At 42.2% G+C, this 25,967-nt stretch overlaps 1 protein-coding gene across 10 annotated transcripts in view; it reads left to right on the top strand.

Moving 5' to 3' along the window:
* Positions 1 to 25,034, top strand: part of LOC124119254 (plexin A3-like) — a 142,438-nt gene extending 117,404 nt beyond the window's left edge. For all 10 annotated transcript variants that reach the window (XM_048396992.1, XM_048397000.1, XM_048396999.1 and 7 more), the window contains 17 exons: positions 3,544 to 3,643; positions 4,400 to 4,566; positions 5,252 to 5,403; positions 5,732 to 5,837; positions 6,025 to 6,161; positions 9,429 to 9,596; positions 10,474 to 10,567; positions 12,084 to 12,338; positions 12,848 to 13,003; positions 13,674 to 13,965; positions 15,172 to 15,291; positions 15,495 to 15,578; positions 16,820 to 17,004; positions 18,060 to 18,169; positions 18,815 to 18,977; positions 20,221 to 20,357; positions 20,977 to 25,034. In XM_048396992.1, the coding sequence (XP_048252949.1) occupies positions 3,544 to 3,643; positions 4,400 to 4,566; positions 5,252 to 5,403; positions 5,732 to 5,837; positions 6,025 to 6,161; positions 9,429 to 9,596; positions 10,474 to 10,567; positions 12,084 to 12,338; positions 12,848 to 13,003; positions 13,674 to 13,965; positions 15,172 to 15,291; positions 15,495 to 15,578; positions 16,820 to 17,004; positions 18,060 to 18,169; positions 18,815 to 18,977; positions 20,221 to 20,357; positions 20,977 to 21,163 (2,613 nt within the window). In that variant the 3' untranslated portion in view covers positions 21,164 to 25,034. The remainder of the gene's footprint in view (positions 1 to 3,543; positions 3,644 to 4,399; positions 4,567 to 5,251; positions 5,404 to 5,731; positions 5,838 to 6,024; positions 6,162 to 9,428; positions 9,597 to 10,473; positions 10,568 to 12,083; positions 12,339 to 12,847; positions 13,004 to 13,673; positions 13,966 to 15,171; positions 15,292 to 15,494; positions 15,579 to 16,819; positions 17,005 to 18,059; positions 18,170 to 18,814; positions 18,978 to 20,220; positions 20,358 to 20,976) is intronic.
* The last annotated feature ends 933 nt before the right edge of the window (positions 25,035 to 25,967 follow it).

Raw genomic sequence — 25,967 nt, forward strand, 5'->3', positions numbered from 1 at the left:
CAGGTACTCAGGACAGTCCGGTTCTCTGTCAGGTACTCAGGACATTCGGGTACTCAGGACAGTCAGGTACTCAGGACAGTCGGGTACTCAGGACAGTCAGGTACTCAGGACAGTCGGGTACTCAGGACAGTCGGGTACTCAGGACAGTCGGGTACTCTGTCAGGTACTCAGGACAGTCGGGTACTCAGGACAGTCGGGTACTCAGGACAGTCGGGTACTCAGGACAGTCAGGTACTCAGGACAGTCAGGTACTCAGGACAGTCCGGTCCTCAGGACAGTCGGGTACTCAGGACAGTCGGGTACTCAGGACAGTCGGGTACTCAGGACAGTCCGGTACTCTGTCAGGTACTCAGGACGGTCGGGTACTCAGGACAGTCCGGTCCTGAGGACAGTCGGGTACTCAGACTACTGCCTGCTGATGTTTACTGATGACAGTACAGGATTACCTTGCTAATGCTTTTAATTCATTTATCAGGTTAAGGGGCGGTCGGGTAGCCTAGTGGTCAAAGCGTTCGCTCGTCACCCCGAAGACCCAGGTTCGATTCCTGACATGGGTACAATGTGTGAAGCCCATTTCTGGTGTCCCCCGCCGTGATATTGCTGGAATATTGCTAAAAGCGGCGAAAAACATACTCACTCACTCACTCACTCATTTATCAGGTTAAGGGACAAACTGCATTAGAGATGACATCTAAACTATGATGGTGATGACATGTGAGTTATTAGTGACGACATTTGAGCTATTAGTGAGGACATTTGAGCTATTAATGTGAGGACATTTGAGCTATTAGTGTGAGGACATTTGAGCTATTAGTGTGAGGACATTTGAGCTATTAGTGTGAGGACATTTGAGCAATTAATGTGAGGACACTTGAGTTATTAGTGTGAGGACATTTGAGCTATTAGTGTGAGGACATTTGAGCTATTAGTGTGAGGGCATTTGAGCTATTAGCGTAAGGACATTTTAGCTATTAGTGTGAGGACACTTGGGCTATAAGTGTGAGGACATTTTAGCTGTCAGTAAGGACATTTGAGCTGTTAGTGAGGACATTTGAGCTATCAGTGTGAGGACAATTAAGCTATTTGTGAGAACTATCAATATGAATCAGCCTTAGAGAACATATTGTGTAATAGAATAATATATGTTAATCTATTCATGATATTTGAGCTACAATACAAATAGTAATTTATTTGATATTTATCAAAATGTCTAATTTTATGAAAATTAATAAATGATTGGAAAACAGACAGGGCCTTTGAAAATGCTTTTATTTTAAGCTGTCAGCCTGCTGTCATTTACGCTAGTAAATCAGGCTTTGTAATTCCTCTATTAATATTCAATAGGAAGTAAAATAGTCTTAGGTAATTTGTGATAAAAATGTCTGGAAGATACAATTTTTCAAGTTTATTTTTAACCCCCTCTGGCCTGACAATATACTGTTGCAGTGACAGGACCTGATAGGCAGACAAACCACTCTCTTGTTTATAATTAATCATACAAGGGAAAAAATCTATATGTTTAATGTTCGTTATTTATCCTGCCTGAAGTAAAATGATCATTTTACACAGAGTAAAGGTTATCAGAACCTAAAAACTATTGAAGAGAAGAATTATTTGTATACAGGGTTTTGGCAAGGCTTGATTCTGCCTGTGCCCTGAACAAGCATTATGTAACATGACAAAGTAGAGACTGGCTGTTTGATGCTATCGGTTAGACCTGCTCTTGTTGATTTGAAGTGATGCCATGATACCATTTGTCTGGAGATTTGGGTAATTTATCATATTTTCTCTCAAGTTGGGTGTAAAAACTATGTGCATGGAACAGATGTTTAAGATTTTAACATTTAGCATGCAACATGTTTAGCATAGTTTTCAGTTATCTTTGAAATAACTTTTAATTTTTAAAACTAATTACATTATCTAAAAACTGTAAATATTTTAAAAGATGGCTTGAGTCGTGATTTTTTTTTAAAGGAAATGGTTTAAGGGTGTTTATTTAGATGCATGGTTTTGAAATATAATGATGAATTATATCATCTACCAGTACTATACAACATTGATGGCTAATCCAATCAACGAAACAACATTGTCAGATTATCCGATAGACTGTACAACATTGTTAGACAGACGTTGTATATCTGAGACCTTATGTATCTCCTTTGGCTCATGTGATTGGATATTTTTTATTGTTTGGTTTTAATCTTTGTTAGGTCTTATGGGGCAAACCGTTCGCATCAAATACAAATTGTGCAAAGGAAATCAGTCCACTTTTTTTCATTTATTACTGTGTAAGTGTACCTTATACACATGCCAGCTTTGAGTGTGTCGGTATCGCCAACAAGTGTTTTGTCATGGTGGTCTGCCTTTCAAACAGGCAATGTAGAAGGGGTGAGCTCTTTTACTGTAAAGGTCTCGCTAGACCGATAACCCAAGGTTAAGTAGTGGCGTGATATTCTCCCCGTTACAAGAGAAACATGTTTGGTGTAACTCGGCAGCCAGGGCAAGATGACACCTACACAAGGCAGCTGTGGTGAGGGGTGCAGGAAACTCTTCTAGGCATGGCAGGAATTCTTCACGTTTTCATTTGGACTTAAAATTCTTATGTCCCTTGCTGTGATGATGCTGGAATGTTGCTAAAATTTCAGCGACTTAAGATTACACTCTCACTCACTCACTCACTCACTCACTCACTCACTCCTTCACTCACTCACTCACTCACTCATGATCACTGTTCCTGGAGAGATTAACTCCACATGGAGGTCACTTATCCATGGATGTGAGGGCAAGAATCACAGTAGGGAACATTGTCAGGCCCAGTTGTCTCCGGTGCTGCTCCTTGCTGAGTAGACATGCAGTCCATATTTTTACCAGGATCAGGGCTCGCAATTCAATGTGCGGAGTTAAGTCTCTAGGTCGTGGGTTCGAATCCTGGTTCGCCCCGATTATGTTTCTTGGTTTGTCACTGTCATACCCGTGAAGATTCCAGGGTAGAATATGTCTTCAGCAACCCATGCTTGCCGTAAAAGGCGACTATGCTTGTTGTAAGAGGTGATTAACTGGATCGGGTGGTCAGACTCGCTGACCTGGTTGATGCATATCATAGTATCCTAATTGCGTGGATTGAGGCTCATGATATCAATCACTGGATTGTTTGGTGCAGAATCAATTATTTACAGACGGAAGTCATATAGATGGAATATTGCTGAGTGCAGCGTTAAACAACAAACAAACAATAATCACCTTGATGATAATTCTTAGTCTTAAGGTAAAGTCTCCTAGCAACAAAACTTTGGTTTTTCCTTCCAGATAATTAAGCTAAGGTACATAGGGTCCGCCCCTCTATGATGCAAGTCCTCACTCATCAAACTGATGGGCACAAGAGACTAGTTCTTCCCTGTATTTCCTTAATGAAAGTACTATGGCCTGCCTCGTCTCAATAGCTGCACCACTTGTTGAGAGTAGGATTGAATTCTGTTGCTTGTGGTATTAAACAACACTCAAGCTTGGTGCTGTCTTGTGAAATCATGGACACTTCTGTTGCAGTTCATGTACAACAGCACCGTCTTGCCGTACGTGACAGCCTCGTTCAGTGTGACAGCCGGAGGGAGTGACTTCCCCTTGGATAACCCCAGTGGCATCAAAGGTACAGCTGATATAAATGTTCACATTGACATATGCCAAAACAAAACAACCTCAAAACATGGAAGCATAGTTTCTGCTTACACATTTGAAAAGAACAAATTATAAAGTTGAGAAGCACTTTTACACACCAAAAAGTGACTAAAATTGATTGCCTGAGAAACTGTTTATGTAATGAAGACATGTAATATGAGGGTTTTACCTTCACCTTGACTTACCAAGGGACCCCCAGTATTAATTTCAAGGGTCCTTACAGGAAGAACTGTAAGAACAGGAAAGAATTTCTTTAGATTTGGTAATTTCTTTAATTGCAGGACCTTTATATTTCTTGTCAATAACTAAATACAATGAATATTACTGTGCCTCCCGAGAGACACTCTATATTTTTATTCTGCATCCATTCTATACATTTGTGCTGGACGCACATTCCTACATCGTGTAGAACCCTGTAAAATGTATGCTGAGTGGTGACTATCATATATGTGTACATCCGTCATTCCCATTTCAACTTGAGGCCACTCCACTTCTCTCACTCATCTCATCTCATCCATCCATCCATCCATCTCACTCACTCACTCACTCACTCACTCACTCATCTCTCTGTCCAGTGCGTATCTACAAGTGCCCACTCTCACTCATCTCATCTCATCTCATCTCATCCATCCATCCATCCATCTCACTCACTCACTCACTCACTCACTCACTCACTCACTCACTCACTCACTCACTCACTCACTCACCCACCCACCTCTCTGTCCAGTGCGTATCTACAAGTGCCCACTAATGGTCACCAACTGCGGCAAGTGTCTGAGTATGGACGCGGAGTACAACTGTGGCTGGTGCGAGTACAGCTGCACCCTACAGAAACACTGCAAGGGGAACTGGCTGGACCGCTCGGAGACCTGCCCCAACCCACAGATCCTCAGGGTGAGTTCATGTCACATTTTGTAGTTTGTTTAAGGAGTAGTTTTATAATGGCTTCATCGGATTCTCTGTTTTTGTCTTATATTTGCACCCTTTTCATGTATTGATTAATTCATCAGTTTCTAAATCAAAGGTACACTGTGCCTGATCAAAAAGCCTGTGATTGATAAGTCTGCATTAAGAAGGTTCACATAGTCATAAGGTGCAGTGGGGTAGCCTTGCGGTTGAAGCATTAGCTCGTCACGCCGAAGACCCGGGTTCAATTCCCAACATGGGTACAATGTGTGAAGCCCATTTATGGTGTCCCCGCCGTGATATTGCTGGAATATTGCTTAAAGCGGCATAAAACCATACTCACTCACTCACTCACTTAGTCATTTACGTCACAGTTGGCTGCATGGGTGTTTCCAGCAAGAGCTTGTTGGTTCCAATGGAATTAGGCTTAAATAAGATATGTATGGGTAAGATAACTGGAGTTCAAATATTTGTGGCACACCGATGTCACTACGAGACTGCATTTGCATCTTCTATGTCACAAATTTCTCCTCAGAATTTTCAAAACAGGAGCTTCTTTGACCAAATGAAAATGAGATCTACTAAATTCTGTATGATTGAGATAATAATTCGCTAAATCTAGAAATTTGTAACAATGTTGACAATATGCCTGACGTATATTTTCGGGTTTTAGTTCAGCCCAGCTAATGGTCCTATCCAAGGCAAGACAAACATATCAGTGACGGGTATCAACCTCGGCAAGACGTACACGGACATCACCAGCGATGTCACGGTCGCAGGCATCAAGTGCTCCGTCATCCCTGACCACTATGAACCCTCATCCAGGTGCGTAGAAGGGCAATAACTCATACACCTGCAGATTGTCAACAGTAGCCAGAGAATCTCTCCTTTCTGGACTTGCGAAAGATTGTAGACTGTCTTGGGAGTTTTGAGTTACGACGCTGCGAGCCAAGCCACTCATACAATGAATGTATGACCTCCATTCTCTCCACACTCCCAGCTGTCATCTTCAGTGATTATGTTAAGCACTATTAAAACATGATTAGGTTGTTCCAACCATTCAGTAAATAAATTCCTAAACAAGCATTGTACTTTTGGTTTACCTGTGACACAATGTTATTCCTGTGGGCTGTACATGTGACTGTTTGTTCAGGTTTACCTGTGAGACGGACAAGTCCAATGCTGCTGCTAGTGGTACAATCAAGGTGACGGTTGATGGAAAATACACAGCTGAGTCAGACTCACCCTTTCACTTCGTTGTGAGTATACCACACTTCTTCATCATTTAAATCTCAAAGACTATTAAATACTAATGAGGAAAAGGGATGTTCTAAAAATACTGTAAACAGAAAACATCTTAGTCATTATCCTTATGAAGGCGTGTTTGAGAAGCATGTATTGCACTTTCCTGATGTACATTAACAACACTGATTGTTCTCCCAACAGGTGCCCTTGGTGCAGGACCTCAAACCCGAACAGGGCCCCAAGTCGGGTGGCACAGTCATTACCATCAGTGGCTTGTACATGAACACAGGCAGCAGCACATCAGTCAGTCTCGCTGGGGCACCGTGTGAGATGGTTAGGTAGGTCAGACCTGGGCACATCTTTGCTGGGGCACCGTGTGAGATGGTTAGGTAGGTCAGACTTGGGCACATCAGTCAGTCTCGCTGGGGCACCGTGTGAGATGGTTAGGTAGGTCAGACCTGGGCACATCTTTGCTGGGGCAACGTGTGAGATGGTTAGGTAGGTCAGACTTGGGCACATCAGTCAGTCTCGCTGGGGCACCGTGTGAGATGGTTAGGTAGGTCAGACTTGGGCACATCAGTCAGTCTCGCTGGGGCACCGTGTGAGATGTTTAGGTAGGTCAGACTTGGGCACATCAGTCAGTCTCGCTGGGGCACCGTGTGAGATGTTTAGGTAGGTCAGACTTGGGCACATCAGTCAGTCTCGCTGGGGCACCGTGTGAGATGTTTAGGTAGGTCAGACTTGGGCACATCAGTCAGTCTCGCTGGGGCACCGTGTGAGATGTTTAGGTAGGTCAGACTTGGGCAAATCCTTGCTGGGGCACCCTGTGAGATGTTTGGGTAGGTCAGACTTGGGCAAATCCTTGCTGGGGCGCCCTGTGAGATGGCTAGGTAGGTCAGACTTGGGCACATCCTTGCTGGGGCACAATGTGAGATGTTTAGGTAGGTCAGACTTGGGCAAATCCTTGCTGGGGCACCCTGTGAGATGTTTGGGTAGGTCAGACTTGGGCACATCCTTGCTGGGGCACCATACGAGATGTTTAGGTAGGTCAGGCTGGACCACTATGCGAGATGTTTAGGTAGGTCAGGCTTGGGCAAATCCTTGCTGGGGCACCCTGTGAGATGTTTGGGTAGGTCAGACTTGGGCAAATCCTTGCTGGGGAGCCCTGTGAGATGGCTAGGTAGGTCAGACTTGGGCACATCCTTGCTGGGGCACAATGTGAGATGTTTAGGTAGGTCAGACTTGGGCAAATCCTTGCTGGGGCACCCTGTGAGATGTTTGGGTAGGTCAGACTTGGGCACATCCTTGCTGGGGCACCATACGAGATGTTTAGGTAGGTAAGGCTGGACCACTATGCGAGATGTTTAGGTAGGTCAGGCTTGGGTAAATCCTTGCTGGGGCACCCTGTTTAGGGATGTTTAGAGATGTTTAGGTAGGTCAGGCTGGACCACTATGCGAGATGTTTAGGTAGGTCAGACTTGGGCAAATCCTTGCTGGGGCACCCTGTGAGATGTTTGGGTAGGTCAGACTTGGGCAAATCCTTGCTGGGGCGCCCTGTGAGATGGCTAGGTAGGTCAGACTTGGGCAAATCCTTGCTGGGGCGCCCTGTGAGATGGCTAGGTAGGTCAGACTTGGGCAAATCCTTGCTGGGGCACAATGCGAGATGGTTAGGTAGGTCAGACTTGGGCAAATCCTTGCTGGGGCACAATGCGAGATGTTTAGGTAGGTCAGACTTGGGCAAATCCTTGCTGGGGCACCCTGTGAGATGTTTGGGTAGGTCAGACTTGGGCAAATCCTTGCTGGGGCGCCCTGTGAGATGGCTAGGTAGGTCAGACTTGGGCAAATCCTTGCTGGGGCGCCCTGTGAGATGGCTAGGTAGGTCAGACTTGGGCAAATCCTTGCTGGGGCGCCCTGTGAGATGGCTAGGTAGGTCAGACTTGGGCAAATCCTTGCTGGGGCACAATGCGAGATGGTTAGGTAGGTCAGACTTGGGCAAATCCTTGCTGGGGCACAATGCGAGATGGCTAGGTAGGTCAGACTTGGGCAAATCCTTGCTGGGGCGCCCTGTGAGATGTTTGGGTAGGTCAGACTTGGGCAAATCCTTGCTGGGGCGCCCTGTGAGATGGCTAGGTAGGTCAGACTTGGGCAAATCCTTGCTGGGGCGCCCTGTGAGATGTTTGGGTAGGTCAGACTTGGGCACATCCTTGCTGGGGCACAATGCGAGATGGTTAGGTAGGTCAGACTTGGGCAAATCCTTGCTGGGGCGCCCTGTGAGATGTTTGGGTAGGTCAGACTTGGGCAAATCCTTGCTGGGGCACAATGTGAGATGTTTAGGTAGGTCAGACTTGGGCAAATCCTTGCTGGGGCGCCCTGTGAGATGGCTAGGTAGGTCAGACTTGGGCAAATCCTTGCTGGGGCACAATGCGAGATGGTTAGGTAGGTGAAATTGACATGGGCGCATCCTGGTTGAGGCACTGCGTGAGATGTTGAGGTAGGTGAAATAAACATAGACACATCCTGGCCAAACCACTCTTTGAGAGGTTTGGAAGGTCAGAATATAGTTGGGCACATCAGTCAGGCTTGCCAGGGCACCATGTCAGATGTTTTTGAGATTAAGAGCTCATTTTAAAAATGTTCTTCGCATACAAACAAAGATTGTTTTATCAAAGAAGCAGCATATGGGTCTTGGATGGGTAACTTAGACTCAGATATTTGGGTCGGGTGGGTACCGAGTGGGACCCAGGTACCCACAGGACTATCAGGACCTGTGGTTAGTCACATGATAAATTGTTGAATGACAACAATTATCTAGAACTCATGGTAACACTACAAGTCACTAATGTTGCATTTCTTTCTGACTATGCATTCCTTTTGACTTTTATATGTTTGAAGTTGACTGAAGCTTTATCTTTATTCAATGTATGCATGACCAGATCGTTTTATACGTGTATCTTAATATTTTTTGCCAGGGGTACGATAAGACAATTCCCAATTGGTCATTTTGTATCCATCTCTTGAGACCTCCAGTACCTCAGACAAGGTAGGGGAAGGGTAGGGTCAGACAAAGTAGGGGAAGGGTAGGGTCAGACAAGGTAGGGGAAGGGTAGGGTCAGACAAGGTAGGGGAGGGTCAGACAAGGTAGGGGAGGGTAGGGTCAGACAAGGTAGGGGAAGGGTAGGGTCAGGCAAGGTAGGGGAAGGGTAGGGTCAGGCAAGGTAGGGGAAGGGTAGGGTCAGACAAAGTAGGGGAAGGGTAGGGTCAGACAAGGTAGGGGAAGGGTAGGGTCACACAAGGTAGGGGAAGGGTAGGGTCACACAAGGTAGGGGAAGGGTAGGGGAAGCACATTCAGACTCGTCCTAGCCATTGCAGCATGACTATCTTTCAATATCATGTATTATGGGCAGTTAAGTAAAATGTACAATGTAAAATTGAATATTGAAAATATTAGATGGTGATATATTATTTATTTGAAAGTTTTTTGAAAAAAGTACTTGAAATGAAAAGAGTGCCAGGTAAAGTGTGCTACTCCCCTGGAAATACTTACTTAAATATTTGAGAAAATATTCATTAAATTGTGTACAGTAAACTTAAATGTTTCAACACAGATCCAACAAGACTGTGATTGAGTGCAAGACCTCGCAGCATATTTCCGACGACAACAAGGTTGAAGTTGAGGTCAACTTTGGAGGGTTAAAAAAGCTGGTCCCAAAGACATTCGAATACATCACTGACCCCACCATCACCTTGATTGAACCAAAGAGCGCCATTCTTAGGTAAGTAAGTAGGTAAAGGACCCTTCCTAAGCCTCTTTGATATGATTGTTGGACCCGTCTTATGCATGCTTTCAAATAGGAATTTGCTGCTCCCATGAAGAGAGTTTGTACGTGGTCTGGTGGTAGAGCGTCTGCCCAGAGAGCTGAAGGTCGTGGGTTCAATCCATGGCTGCATCATATCAAAAGACATTCAAAGATGGTACTTGTTGTTACCCTGCCTGGCGCTCGGCATTAAACAAGAGTTCTTAAATAGATTCCCCACATGGGTACAATGTGTGAAGCCATGATATTGCTGGAATATTGCTAAGAGCGGCGTAAATCCATACTCACTCACTCACTCTAACGTAGAACACAGCAAAGTTATGTTTGTCCAGTCGGGAGTGTATCAATGTCATTAAAATCACATGGATACTTTGTAATAATGTCTTTTGTACATACACATGAAGACATCATGAAAATTATTCACCAGAAGACAACAAAGTAAATAAGTAACCTCTGCGATATTTGTTACTTTGTTTTAAGCCTACATATTGTTATATTATGGAAATACTATCATTCTGTAAATAATCAATTCTGGACCAGACAATCCAGTGATTGACATCATGAGCATCGGTCCACGCAGTTGGGATATGATGACATGCATCAACAAAGTCAGCGAGCCTGACCACCCGATCTCGTTAGTCGCCTCTTACCACAAACATAGTCGCCTTTTATGGCAATCAAGGTTTGCTGAAGACTTATATTCCAGCCCGGATCTTCACGGGTCCATATGTTTTCTAAGGTAATGTTGTCACACTGTGTGGCTGAACAATGCCATCATAACTCACTCACATACTGATGCATGATTCAGAGATACACTGTTCTGTTTGTGTTACAGCGGCGGGACGTCCATCACTGTCATGGGACAGGATCTCGACCTCATCCAGAACCCCATGTTCTTCACCACCCATGGAGGAAACATCTACACCTCGGTACGACACAGGACAGAGTCTTAAACTCATGTGATAAGCATTGGAGCATGTTGACCTCATCAACAGGGCAGGGTCATGCTTGAAGTCTGTGGCAGACGAGGTCTTAAACTCATGTGATAAGCATAGGAGCATGTTGACCTCAGCAACAGGGCAGGGTCATGCTTGAAGTCTCAGGCAGACAAGGTCTTTAACTCTCGAGATAAGCATAGGAGCATGTTAACCTCAGCAACAGGGCAGGGTCATGCTTGAAGTCTGTGGCAGACGAGGTCTTTAACTCTCAAGATAAGCATAGGAGCATGTTAATCTCAGTAACAGGGCAGGGTCATGCTTGAAGTCTGTGGCAGACGAGGTCTTTAACCCTCATTATAAGCATAGGAGCATGTTGACCTCAGCAACAGGTAGGGGGAGGTCGGGTAGCCTAGTGGTTAAAGCGTTCGCTCGTCACGCCAAAGACCCGGGTTCGATTCCCAACATGGGTACAATGTGTGAAGCCCATTTCTGGTGTCCTCCGCCGTGATAATGCTGGAATATTGCTAAAAGCGGTGTAAAACCATTCTCACTCACTCACTCAGTAACAGGGCGGGGTCATGCTTGAAGTCTGTGGCAGACAAGGTCTTTAACTCTCGTCATAAGCATAGGAGCATGTTGACCTCAGTAACAGGGCAGGGTCATGCTTGAAGTCTGTGGCAGACGAGGTCTTTAACTCTCGTCATAAGCATAGGAGCATGTTGACCTCAGTAACAGGGCAGTGTCATGCTTGAAGTCTGTGGCAGACGAGGTCTTTAACTCTCGTTATAAGCATAGGAGCATGTTGACCTCAGTAACAGGGCAGGGTCATGCTTGAAGTCTGTGGCAGACGAGGTCTTTAACTCTCGTTATAAGCATAGGAGCATGTTGACCTCAGTAACAGGGCAGGGTCATGCTTGAAGTCTGTGGCAGACGAGGTCTTTAACTCTCGTTATAAGCATAGGAGCATGTTGACCTCAGTCACAGGGCAGGGTCATGCTTGAAGTCTGTGGCAGACGAATGCTTTAACTCTCGTTATAAGCATAGGAGCATGTGGACCTATGTCACAGGATCATGGGTTCAAATCCCAGTTCGCCTTGACTATGTTTCTATGTCTAATATACGTCTGCACCATACCTGTGCGTGTGTGTTTCACATATGTATCAAAAGTCTTGAGACCTGCAACAATTTGGGCGTTCCTCCCACATCCAACTGTCATGCCTTGATCCAACTGAAATACTGTTTAAAGCAGTGTTCAACTGACCTCACTCACTCACTCACAGGAACTAATCTTACATTACCCTGAATAAATGGGGAACGAGTGTCCACAATGACTGCGCATTAACATTGCTTGAAAGGGTGATCATAGGACTTATTATGTATCAACTATGATCCTACTTACTGATCCTACTTTAAAGTCTGTGTGTTTCAATGTTTTCTGTTTTCTTCAAATGTGTACTTTGTGCATTTTGTGACTCGTCAGTTCACAAGTCCAATTGTTCTCTTCCAGAAATGCCACCACGACAACAAATTCCAGATGCAGTGTCCTGTTCCCGGAATCCCTGCTCGCGGTTTGAACGTGTCGGCTACCAGCCCGCTAGAAGTGCATTATGGGTTCCACATGGATGGTGTCATGACCTTGAAGAACATCTCTCACCTTGCCCAGTTTGGCCTCCTCATGTATCTCCCTGACCCGCAGATCTACAAGTTCCCCGGTGACGCCCACACCAAGAACTACATCAAGAAGGACCACTTGTCCATCAAGGTAACCATGGATGCATAGCTAAAACACGAAGTATTGATACTAAGGAGATTATTGAAGAATGAGATCATTAAGCTTGTGTCAGAAAGCATGTGCTCCAGTTTATGTAACAGCTCTGCTGTGTTGTAACATCAGTTTATAGGTACAGAATCAAATGTGATATTGTTTTATCTGATGTCTGTGGGGCGGTCGGGTAGTTAAAGCAGTCGCGCCGAAGACCCCGTTTCGATTCCCGACATGGGTACAATGTGTGGAGCCCCTTTCTGGGGCCCTACACTCATGTCCGCCGTGATATTGCTGGAATATTGCTAAAAGCGGAGTTAAACCATACTCGCTCACTCACTCTGATGGCTGATGATAATGCAGAAACAAGTACATACAAAGAGACAAAGTTTCAGATCATAAGTTTACTTAGCTCTGTCAGAAGATTATTTCCTTTGATGATGTGATGCACAACAGTTATCAACAAGTTATACAAGTTTATGAATTTGTATGATCTTTCTGCCACACAGGGAGATTTCCGCAGTATCCCTCCACTGATGTCCAACGTTGTGGTGTATGTTGGCCAGGACGTGTGCCTGAACCCCGCCGCCACGGACACTGCCATCACTTGCCGCCCCCCAAGCGCACCAGGCGGCATCGACAGCAGTGGCAAGGCACTTGTGAGGGTAAGTTAATGCAGTTTGTACTCCCAGCTTGTGCCTTGATACTCACGTCATATTGCTGGAATGTTGCTGAGTTCAGTGGTACACCAAAAAAATAAAAATGCATTAGTGCTACAGGGCGTTGAGGTGGTTTAAGCGTTTACTCGTCACGCCATAGACCCGAGTTCAATTCCCCACATGGGTACAATGTTGGAAGCCCATTTCTGGTGTCCCCCGCCGTGATATTGCTGGAATATTGCTAAAAGCGGCGTAAAACCAAACTCACTCACACACTCACTCACTTCATGGCCTACACTCAATTATTTCCAGGCAACTGTGATAGAGCTGCCTGTGATGTAAAACATTTTTTCTCACTTACTTCAGTTCAAAATAGAAACAGGCTTTCAAAATATTTGTCCTTTTGTTGGTAGGACCTTTGTCCTGTTCTACCAACACCTTCATGCCCTTCAACATTCCTGCGTTGTTAGGGTCAGTCGGGTAGTCTAGTGGTTTAAGCGTTCGATCGTCACGCCGAAGACCCAGGTTCGATTCCTGACATGGGTACAATGTGTGAAGCCCATTTTTGGTGTCCCCTGCTGTGATATTGCTGGAATTTAATCTATTAGATCTATTTCTAAAAGCGGCATAAAACCATACTCACTCACTCACTCACTCCTGCGTTGTTCCTTCCCAGGTTCAGATCGGGAACATCAACCGCCAGGTGGGATACCTCCAGTACTACGACATGTCCAGCCAGGACAAACCAATCGCTCTCGGAGTCATTCTGGGCGTCGTACTCCCCATCCTCGCGATCATCGTCCTGCTCACCATCTGTGTTATCCGTCGTCACCGCAAACACGGCCCCAGCGAGAACTACATCCCCGATGTGCTGAAGGACTACGAGGGCAAGAAGGAGGAGGAGGAGATTGGCATGAACCATGTGTCTGTCAAGGCGGACATGAACGGACAGATGACCGATGATAAAGGTACTTGGATTGTTCACTATTGTTACAATACAGTACGAACATCATTTCTGTACAAGGGTCACAGTACCCATGCTATTATATAAGAAGCAATGCTCACTATTCTACATTTATTGCCTGATATTATGACCTAATTTTCCCAGAAAGATGCATGGAATGACAAATGTGTTGCATACGAGGGTCAGGATAGGATAATTATGTTCCAAGACAAGGAGGGGCACGGGTTGACCAGTCGTCTCAGGCGCCGTGATTCGCTGTGCAGAGTTGCGTGCCTTGGGCACGCTAGAAACCTATGATTGTGGGTTCAAATCCCGGTTTGCCCAGATTATTTTTCTAGGTTTGTCAGCACCATACCCTTGCTCCTGGGTTTCACTGAAGTGGTAAACATCTAAGACCTGCATCACTTTGGGCTTTCCTCCCACATTAAGCTGACACGCTATGACTGGAATACTGTTAAAAGCGGCATTAAACCCAACTCACTCACTCACTCACTCACTCCAAGACACGGATCAAGACATGAACTATATTGACACACAAGTGTATTATGAATATGTTGCAATACAAGGTTCAATATATGAACTATATTGACACACAAGAGTATTATGAATATGTTGCGATACAAATATCAAGATATGAACCATATTGACTCACAAGTGTGTTATAAATATGTTGCAATACAAATATCAATATATGAACTATATTGACACACAAGTGTGTTATGAATATGTTGCATTACAAATTGATATCAAGATATGAACTATATTGACACACAAGTGTGTTATGAATATGTTGCAATATAAATATCAAGATATGAACTATATTGACACACAAGTGTGTTATGAATATGTTGCAATATAAATATCAAGATATGAACCATATTGACCCACAAGTGTGTTATGAATATGTTGCATTACAAATATCAAGATATGAACTATATTGACACACAAGTGTGTTATGAATATGTTGAAATACAAAGTTCAATATATGAAGTATATTGACACTCAAGTGTCACGTTATTAAGAATATGTTACAATATGATAATCATGATTAATTAAGATTTACAGTAGATAGATTGAAGTGGCCCAGTTGAAGATGAAAAATATATATGTGGACAAGTTTGTCCACCAATAGATTCAGCCAGTGTTTCACCTGGACCAGTGAGAGTTCACAGACTCTCCATTTGTTATCTCCACTATGTAACCGTTACAGATTCAGGCCCGTACATTGCGGAGCTACTGGGGAAGTTCGAAGACACGGCCCTCCGTCAGAACATCAGCTCCATGTTGATAGCTCGCAGTCGGCTGGACATTGGCGAACTTATCGGAAAAGGTGAGGAATTCATCTTATACTAATTCAGCAGAAATATACATTACAGCAATCTCCCCAACAGGATGAAATGTGAGTTATCACTCACGTGTGAATGTTAACGTTTAAATAAAGGACATATATTTACAGGACCCATTTCTGTATTTTGATACGATATGGAAATGGCCCCAGTTGCTAAATGTTGACAATGCTTATTCTGTCTTCAGGCAACTTTGGTGCTGTTTATAAAGCGCAGTATCAACGGACAGAAGATGAGAAACCTGTACAGGTGGCTGTTAAAACACTACAAGGTTAGAAACATTTAAGCTTTTCTTTTCATTTCACATATTTTGTCCTCCTCCCTGAAGCATGCCTGACATTTGCTGGTTCAGACATTCCTGTTGCTAGGGACTGAATCTAGGGCTGGGAAGAGTCCAAATTTACTACCCACCTCCCTATTACTCGACCCTACCCGGGTACCAACTGTAGGTCTCAAGCGGTAGATACAAACTGTCCGATTGGGAATAGTTTGACCGTAGCCCTGGCAAAATGTATTTAGATACATGTATTAAACAATCTGGTCATGCATAAACTGAAGTTGGCTTAAGTTTTATCTTTATTCAAACATATAAAAAGTCAGAAGGAATGGGTGCACAGTCAGAAAGAAATGTGAACATTAGCAACTTGTAGTGTAACGATAGAGCTCTTGATAATTTTTGTCATTAAACAATATATCACGGGTTCTGGTAGTCCTGTGGGTACCTGGGTCCTACTCAGTACCCACCCGACCCCAGTTAACCGTCCCAGCCCTAACTGAATCCCAATAATTGATTGCATCCCTAGGTTTATGTGTCTCATCTATTCAGGAGCCCTGGTATCATCACTGTTAGCTGGTGTTTCATTAACCCATGATTATTATTTAGTCAGAATCATACAATGGACGGAGATTTCTAATGATTAGGGAAAGGATTTTTGTTATTATAAGGGTAACACTATTTTTTAGGGCATTATCATTTGCAGAAGCCCGAGGTCTTCCATAAACGGAATGGCTGCTGAGTGGTTAAAGCATTTTCTTGTCCCTCCTGTTATCCAGGTTTAATTCCCCACATGGGTGCAATGTGTGAAACCTATTCTTGGTGTGAATATGGCAAATAGTGTCTTAAGACTGTATTGTATAATTAGGCTAAAACAGCAATAGACTTGGTTCTCAGGCGCCACCTGCATTATCATAAAGTCCGTCGCACATTTCGTTTTTATTTCCATTTTTAAAAAAAATTAGAAATCCTAATTCTTAAAAACAATGTGATCCAATATAGCACAGTTACTTCCCTTTGCATTACACTGCTTTACATCTTGTATATGGTCATGGTGGCAATAGGAGTTTGTATGCTTGTTCATGTAGGGATGCCCTTTCCCAGGTTGACGTTATACAACTGTTTATTTTGGTTACATACTAGTTTGAAAAATAACACCGCCCGCACTATATTTTCAAAAGTCATTGCCTGAGAACCAGTTCTTTTATGTTTTAATCCTTATGAATTGCTCTGTACAGGTAAGAACACGGAGGTCGAAGCCATGCAGGCGTTCCTCCAAGACACGGTACTTCTCAAGGACCTGCAGCATCCCAACATCCTGTCCGTGGTGGGCGTGTGTGTCACCGCTAGCGACGACCCCACTGTCATCATGCCCTTCATGGCCACTGAGGATCTCAAAAACTTCATCCGGGAACCATCTAAGGTGGGTAATCTGTCATGCCGTCACAGATATATGAAATACAGTAATGTGAAAGAATCGGGAGTCATTTGACTTCTTTTGAGTTGTATTTATCAGAACAGGACTTGTCATGTCCATTAAAAGTTTACTGTATTACTATGCAGAGTGATCGCCTCCGTGGTCTTGTGGTAGAGCGTTAAAAGATTGTACTTGTTGTTACCCTGTCAGGGACTCGGCATTAAGGGGCTAAAACAAGGACTGGTCGGCTCAGAGTCAGTATACTGTGTCTGAGTGGGATATTCATGTTAAAGTGCCTCATGGTATCTCAGTGAGCTAGCACTATAAATCGGCATCAGTCCGGACTAGTACAAGCAGCCACACGAACACACACACATGCATGCACATAGCTATATAAGTGCAATAATCTTGGACGCGACGTTAAACCCCATTTCACCTCACCTCACTAAACAGAGTTGAAGCTGTATCATGAGGGGTAAATGGTACCTTATGCGTCCTGTGTTTTATACCAAAAGCCGGAGGTATTATACTGATACAACAAATTTATCTTTCCAAAATGTTTTAATCTGCCATTGTAAGCAAGTTTTTTAAATCAAATTTGATAGAAAACAGCTGATCGATTGAGCTGAGGTCAACTTGTGCTATGTCACGTAACTTCCATTGACTTGGAAAAAGCGTGTGGCCTTTAGCTTCATGGCTGGGTATAAGGGATTTATTCTCCCACTCAGGAATTTATTTCCCTCTCAGGCAGGATACATAATATTTCCTCAAGGTTACTTGAACTAATCAGATCTCATCATTCATGGTTGTTGTTGTTGTTGTTTAACGCCGCACTCAGCAATATTCCAGCTATATGACGGCGGTCTGTAAATAATCGAGTCTGGGCCAGACAATCCAGTGATTGACATTATGAACACCGATCTACGCAATTGGGATACGATGACATGTATCAACCAAGTCAGCGAGCCTGACCACCCGATCCCGTTAGTCGCAGATCTCATCATTTAGATGTGCAGGTATGATAACATATTTTACCATGTGCTTTCTGTTTGTCTTTTCAGAACATAACAGTATTAGAACTAGTAGATTTTGCCCGCCAGATATCGGAGGGAATGACGTATCTAGAAGGTGTGAAAGTTGTCCATAGGAATCTAGGAGCCAGAAACTGCATGTAAGTAGAGGCATGGTTGAAGCTTTCACCTAACTGTTGAGGGTTGTGTTGGTTAGGATACCAGCTCCCACAACATACAGCTTAGAGTTGACACTTCAGCATATATGACAACGTTTGGACACTGAAAAGAATTGTTTCTATCTTTCATAATGCTGAACTTCGTAAACTTTGATACTTTGATACTTTGCTAATTCCTGAAAATGTCATTAGTTTTGTCCTTTTTGTCCCCATATTAATGGAATAACTAATACTCGCTTATATTGCCATCTGTAAAGCGAACACACCTATGTAACATCCTTCAAAGTTGATGCTAATGCGATATACAGTATCCTATGAAATTATGGCACAGTTATTCCATTAATGTTGGGGCAGGGGGGTAGTCTTGTGGTTAAAGCATTTGCTCGTCACGCCAAAGACCCAGGTTTAGATAAGCCACATGGGTACAATGTGTGAAGCCTATTTCTGGTGTCCCCTGCCATGACATTATTGGTATAATGCTAGAAGCGACGTCAAACCATGCTAACTCACTCACTCCATTAATGTGGCAAGGACAATGACTTCTGAAGTCAGATTCTGAAAGTACGGAGTGGATTTGGAAGTAAGATGTGTTCCTCACCTTACTGACAACATAACTATCTTTTACAGAGTAACCCCCGAGAAGACAATCCTGCTGACTGAGTACGGCATCACACGAACGCTGTTCCCACAAGACTTCTACTTTGGTGATGACAGCACTGTGAAGGTGCTGCTCAAATGGATGGCACCTGAAGTTATTGACGACTTCAACTTCTCCAGCAAGTCCGATGTGGTGAGTACATCACTAGGGCAATAAGGGAAATAATACCCTGTATGCGGTTGAACACAGCGTTATATTCCACAGATGGGTACAATTTGTGAATCCTAATATTCATTTGTACTGCTGTGACAGATATTGCTGATTTAATAAGGATATATTTGTATTTCTCTCAAATGGATGCTGACATTAGTTAGATAAAAGATTTGTACATGTATATAGAGTGATGATAGACTTAATTCTGTATCCTGTGTACAACTGGGACTAGTTAGTGTAATCTGCTGGAGGACTATCAGAAGATGATGAAACAAATGAATAAAGACATATTTCATGTGTTGCTTCAGCAACATTTTGGGAAGTGGCAAGCCTCCTGCCATACAGTCAGTGAGTGTGTGCCGTAGCAGGAAATAGCTGACACACTCCAGGCAAATATCACTGGAGTAGGTGTTTAGCATCAGGAAACCAACACTTCCCTATGTCCGGGCTGATAACACTGAAACCAGTTATTTGCCAAAGCATGTCCTTAAAAACAATCAGCTAGGATAAGGAGGTAGTCTGTGCCACAAGAACCTTTCAGTCTACTTGTACTTGCCTCAACTTGTCTTGCAGCATCCCTTTCTGTTGATTCTACTGTTAAGATTGGTCTGTCATAAGCTCAAATAGTGAGAAATTTAACTGCTTTACTTTGACGAGCTAATGGCTAAAGTTGCAGACTTAAGAGGTTCATAATTAATGATGATTAAATATAAAAAAAACTACTGTGGATCAGGCCACAGTTGGCTGAAAACGAATCTCCCGTAGGTATGGTAGCCCTGGTAGATCCATGTACTGTAAATTATGAAATTAATGTGGAATATGCAAATGTCCAACATCATCATCATCATCATCATCATCATCAGATTGACATACTGGAGTGTTATTGTCATGACTAGTTCACTGAACAAAGGTGGGAACAGTGACCTACATGACAAACCTCACATTAAGCAATGTAATTGCATGCTACGTGTATAGTGCTTTTCTCTACATTCAGTGTCAAATGTGGTCACTTTGTTTACATAAGTTCATCAAGCCTGTTGTGACACTCGCCAACCGTCTTTGATGACGTCTTTGATTTTGGTAACTTTGTAAAAAGTTCTGTAAAATCTCACTCACTCACTCACTCACTCACTCACTCACTCACTCACTCACTCACCCTTGCTCACCCAGAAGTTAAGGCTTATGTACCCAGTAGTTGTATAGTGACTTTCTGTTGTTTCAGTGGGCATATGGTGTGGTGATGTGGGAGCTGTTGACAAGGGGGGTAACTCCGTACCCCGATGTGGACAGTGCTGATCTTCCTGCCTACATCAAGGGAGGCAAGCGGATGAAGAAACCCAAACAGTGTCCGGAAAACATGTACGATTTTGTCCTTCTGCAATTCTGTCTTTTATGATTGCTACCACAGACCTTGTTCAGCAAACTGAAAACGTGTACAATTTCTTTCATTCCCCTTGATCATTAGCTTAATAATTATTTATATTAATATATTTATTTTATACATCTTTCAGCATTATTCATTTTGTATATTATTGACCCTAAGTATTGATTGCATTGGCTATTTGGATTGAATCTATACTACTCAAAACAAGTTAACGCCCACAGTTGAAAGGCTGTGTGTTGCAATACCCACCAGCCAAGACAGATTTACTGTTATGTAGTCTTATGGAAAATGTGGGTGTTCTTTAACTTCTTTTGAGTAATATATTTAAACGTCTCATTCTTCACTTCTTTAAGACCTTAAATTACCAATTATCAGATAATTAGGATATGTAAGACTCAGGAGTGACATAATTAGGGTTAAAGAGGAACTGCTATCTGACCTCCAGGAGAGATTTGTGAACACACATTTTGTTTTGCAGTTTGTGGACAGCCACAAATCAACTGAACCAATAATTCAGCCCACTGACTTGCACAGGAATTCTGAAGTGAATATATGAAACTTTATTTGTACAGTGAATATTGTCTTTTCATCCAGGTACCAGCTGATGCAGAAATGTTGGACTGAGAAACCAGAAGACCGACCCACATTCCAGGCTGTTCAAGATGAGCTCAAGACTTTCATCCAATCAGATGAAGGTGTGGACGAAGGGGCGGAGTCAAAGCCACTCATGAGCAATGTTGATATTGGTGGATCAACGGAGTACTTGGAAGTGATTGGATAATTGGAGACTGTTTTTGACTTTCAAGACCTTATTCCCCTGCAATAAATTGCCACACAGATTGTTCAGGGATCAACTATATTGCCATGATGATATGGAAGTCCTAGGATCAGAATCTCATATCCGAACAGATGATACTTTGATAATCTGATTGGATAAAGTTTTAGATAATGTCATTTGATTGGCTGAAACATATTTGAAATTCCATGCTTGTCAGCAGTTTGAAATCATCTATTTCGTAAATGTTGTATGACTTGCTAAAAAGAAATAGCCATCTGTTTTATGACATGCCGGAAGAAGACTACGATGGTACAGATATGACAGTGTGAAGAAAGTGAACAAACAAAAGAGGAAATTTCCCACTGCTGAAATAATTATTGTTCACATCAGTTAAAACACATTTTCACACAACAAACAAGAATTCCACAAGCGGGTGTACCCCCTGATATGGCATCCCTATATGATGACATTCGTACAAGGGGTTTATGAAAATGGACACTGAGAAATCCTGATTTCTCCTGAAACAGAATGATATTCAAGTGTGACAATAACGTGTGCCTCTGCAGTGTTTGGTGGAAGTCACATGATGCGAACTGGGGCCACTGTATAATACCGGTAACATGTTGATGCATTTTACAAGACTTTTTTTATTTTTAGTTTTACATGACACTTAACTTACTGATGGTGCTATGGACCTAGTTTAATGAAACAGTGCAAAACCCGACATAGGTACTTTTATCATATATAGATCTGGATCTGGTTTTACATAGGGTTAGTCGGGGGTAGGTGTATCCTTACTTGGGACTAAGTCCAGCGGCAGCTTATTATGCCATCAACTTTTGTTGAATTTCTTTTTTAGTTATATATCATGTATGAATTCTTGAACCAGCTAAGATGATTATAAAAAGTTGGAAGCATTGGTTCATTCACTGTTTCAGTTGCTGGAAACCTGATCACAGATTTATGTATTTTGAAAGTTTACCTGAGGACCATGACTTTATCAGCATTAAGCTTAATATCAAATCAAACTTATTTTCAGTGATTACATTTTATATCATCTGTGCAAACTTAAAGCGTTTTTGTAATATTTTGAGATGTGGTGAACAAAATACATTTTCAATTCTCTGTTTTCCGTCCGTAGGCTTCTTTTACATCCAACTAACAGCTGTTTGTTGCATATTGGGGGGGGGGGGATAAATGTTCACTCATTACCTCCAAGACAGTGATGTAACATTTGCACCAATGATGATCGATACTTCAAAATTCTTAGATTGATTTGTTTTTCTCGTAAAATTAGAACACAACAGCTGTCAATAGTTGGAAATTATGCACAAAATCCTGCAATAATTTCAACTGCCTCATTTGATGAACTTGGATGCATGTGTCATATTGAGTAGTCTCCCTTTGTTGTACATTTCAAATTCTGCTTTTAAGAATGGCTCTGTCCATGTTAATTATGGTGCATGTGTGATATGTGAAATACATCCTTTTGATGGAGGTACAAGTATTTTTCAGTAGATAGTTAGGTGTGTTTGAAATATTCTATTCTTTTACAACCCCAACATCAAGCTCCTCACAGTGATAGCCCGTTCGCAGAGCTCTCTATAATATTGCCGACACCAGTCAAAGCTCTCCACTGTGATTTGTGGCTACAACCATGCTTGGAGTTTAACTTGCAACCAATTGATCGTTATGTTTACAAACAAGGGAGATATTCATGACGCCAAATACTCTTACCCCAGCTAAATTGTTGGGTTTTTTAAATTGTTAATTTGAATTTCTATTTCATTTCCAATATCATGTAATTGGTATTGTAAGAATTGGAAGGGGGAAGTTGGGTGATTTTCAGTTCGTCTGCAATCTCAAACCAATCTGATCAAACAAACAATTGATCTCAGAAAGAAATCAGTCATAAACCTTTTTAAAATTCTCTTTGATGGCATTCCCAAAGACAAGCATAAACATTACTACATTTGGGGTTTGAGGGCAGATTAAAAATATCTTGTAATGGCCACTCTCACACTGACGGCAGTGATGTTACCGAGGGCATAACGAAGGTGTCACATGCTGGGAAGGAGCTTGTCCCATCATTGTAGAAGGGAGTTAACTCCAATGCTAAACTCAATGGGAGATAACTCTAGCTAAGGATGGCTTAACCCTCCTCCATATTGTAAAACAGTAAGCAGTAGATGTGCCCAGTGTTTTATATGTAAGATAATCACATATTTATTTTTATGTCTGTGTATGTCTGCTGCAACTGGATACCCCCTGTCTTACCAGTGATGTTAGCATGAATATTCAGGCCTACATACAAGAACTGAGTGTTAGCCGGTAAATCTATTAGTGCTGACACGACTGATCAACATTAGACTTCTCAATATTTTTTCAGGTGCTGAAACAATATTTGCAATGATCAGATTTCTCAATGTCATGTCAACAAATGATTTATTACAGAAAGAGAAGATTCTTTCTTTGAAATGCAGTTCACTTGGTAGAAGTTCAAATTTAAAAAATTTCACATACATTGTGTCTGTAACATTACATAGGGCTGAATATTTGGGTTGGGTTGGAAGTTGTACAAGTGTGCATGTCCCTAGGTAGAATGTGTGTAGACAGTGGACATCCTCAGGCTGCATAGACGCTCCATGTTAGAAATGAAATCATGTTGTAAACATCTTCCTCAATAAGTAATCATGTGCTCTTGAACTACCAACTATTTCTCTACAACCAGTATTGCATGTGATATAATATTCTCAAGGAGTCATCCCTTCACAAGCACCTGTCACATTCTTTCACTTACTCCGTTGGTGCTGAAGAAAAACATTCACAGTGTTTTGATGAAGTTGTTAAAGTTGTGCTTAAAAGCAATATGCATAATGAATTTCTGCCTTTTAAAAAAATTTCTGGAAAATTGATTTTATATTGCAGAAATATTGATTGAGAAAAACATGATTGATTTTTAATTATATGTAAACTATACAAATTTGATGCGTTTATATATAATGCAGAATTGCTCTCTTAAACTTGGATAAAATATTTTCATAACTCTTGCCAAATATTTCTAACTTTTAGGAAAAGATTTAAATATTTTTTATGATGTGCTTCCACTTTTGGTATTTTTGTACAAGTTTGGTAATTCCTATGTATTTACGTTTGTGTACAGCAATCAAATTGTGTACTCTTTGATAACATCATTTCTGTTGAGTATTGAACAACATGTACACAATCTATTTTCTAGACTGCATGTGTGTGATTAGGAAACTCATGTAAGACATCTGTGAGTTTTATTCTGAATAAGGATTGATGCACTCTGGATCAGTTTCAGTGAGACTGAGCTGAGTTGGTGGTGTCCTAATCGATGAAGTGTATCAGTTATGTAATTGGTTAAACCTCAATTAATTTGCAAAATTTAGATGTTTGCTCAACTGGTTTTTGTTCATATCCTGTATAGTTGTGTATGAATAAATGAACTTTGTACCTCACAGACTACCATGGTACTGTGGACAAGAAATTAAGCGAGTCTTGTGGTACAGAATGACATCCCTTGAAACCAAAATAGTGTTACCCATTTTCTAGGTAGGGTGATACCATGGTAGTTTTGTGGGGATGACAGGTTCCCATGTATACATGTGATGGCAGATGCGTGAGACCAGTAGTCTAGCTGTAGATCTATGCACTGTAATGTCAGTTGATTTTTCTACTTATATGGTGCTTGCCGAGCTCCTGTACATAGGACAGATGCGCTTTTAACCACAATTGTAATGTGCTTCATACAACCTTTGTCTATAATCAAAGCGATCTTAGTGACATTTTGACTAATTTATGATGTTTTTAATTTTATATGGCTTTTGATAAATAAAAGCTAAGCTTTGTATGTAATGTTGTTTGTTTTATGTCCAGAAATGTGTGTTACGTTTAAGTTGCATTGATCCCAAACATGAACACTACACAACAAAGTACCTGAGAAAGAAGTGTTAACCCCCCCCACACACACACACACACACACACACACACTGTTACCCTGTCTGGAGCTCGGCATTAAGGGGCTATAACAAGGACTGGTCGACTCGGAGTCAGACTACTGTGTCTGAGTGGGGTATACATGTTAAACATCTTCCTTAGGCAAGAGAGTTAACTAACTTTAATAGTCCATTTTCTACCCTGGCCGAACTTGGCTGGAATTCCTGTGCTGGATCGTAGCGCCACAAGTGGCTATTACGAGTTATGTCCCTTCTATGCCTCTCCTATGGACCAATCAGATTCCACCTCTCGTATCACTTGCATTTGATTCAGTCAGGACGATCTGGTCGATAATCACTATCTAAATTGTGATAAAACGGGTCTTACATCGCGAAGTGCACCAAATTACGTGAGCACCTTGATAAAACCATGAAAAGATTTGGAAAATATCTGTTGACAACGAGTTGGCGGTGCACGTTTTGCAAATCCTGCAATCGACCGAAATCTGCATGACAGTTTACAAACCGGATTTCATTGCGCGATTTTGATTGGATTATGCATAGACTCGTTATCTTAAATATCCAAAATCTAACTCCACAATACAAGCCTAGTTCGGCAAGGGTGGAAACTGGACTTTTATAGTCAGTTAATTCTCTTGCCTCGGGAAGATGCATGTTTAACTGAATCGGTCCCAAATAGTACAAGCAGACACACACACACACACACACACACACACACACACACACTTCACACACACACACACTTCACACACACACACACACACACACAGCCCTTTAGTTGTAAGTCAGTGGTAAAGTATTGGTATTACGATTGTCTCAGCACATAG

This window comes from Haliotis rufescens, unplaced genomic scaffold (genome assembly GCF_023055435.1).
Source record: "Haliotis rufescens isolate VD_foot unplaced genomic scaffold, xgHalRufe1.0.p SCAF_16, whole genome shotgun sequence".
In the NCBI taxonomy this organism is placed as follows: Eukaryota; Metazoa; Mollusca; class Gastropoda; order Lepetellida; family Haliotidae; genus Haliotis; species Haliotis rufescens.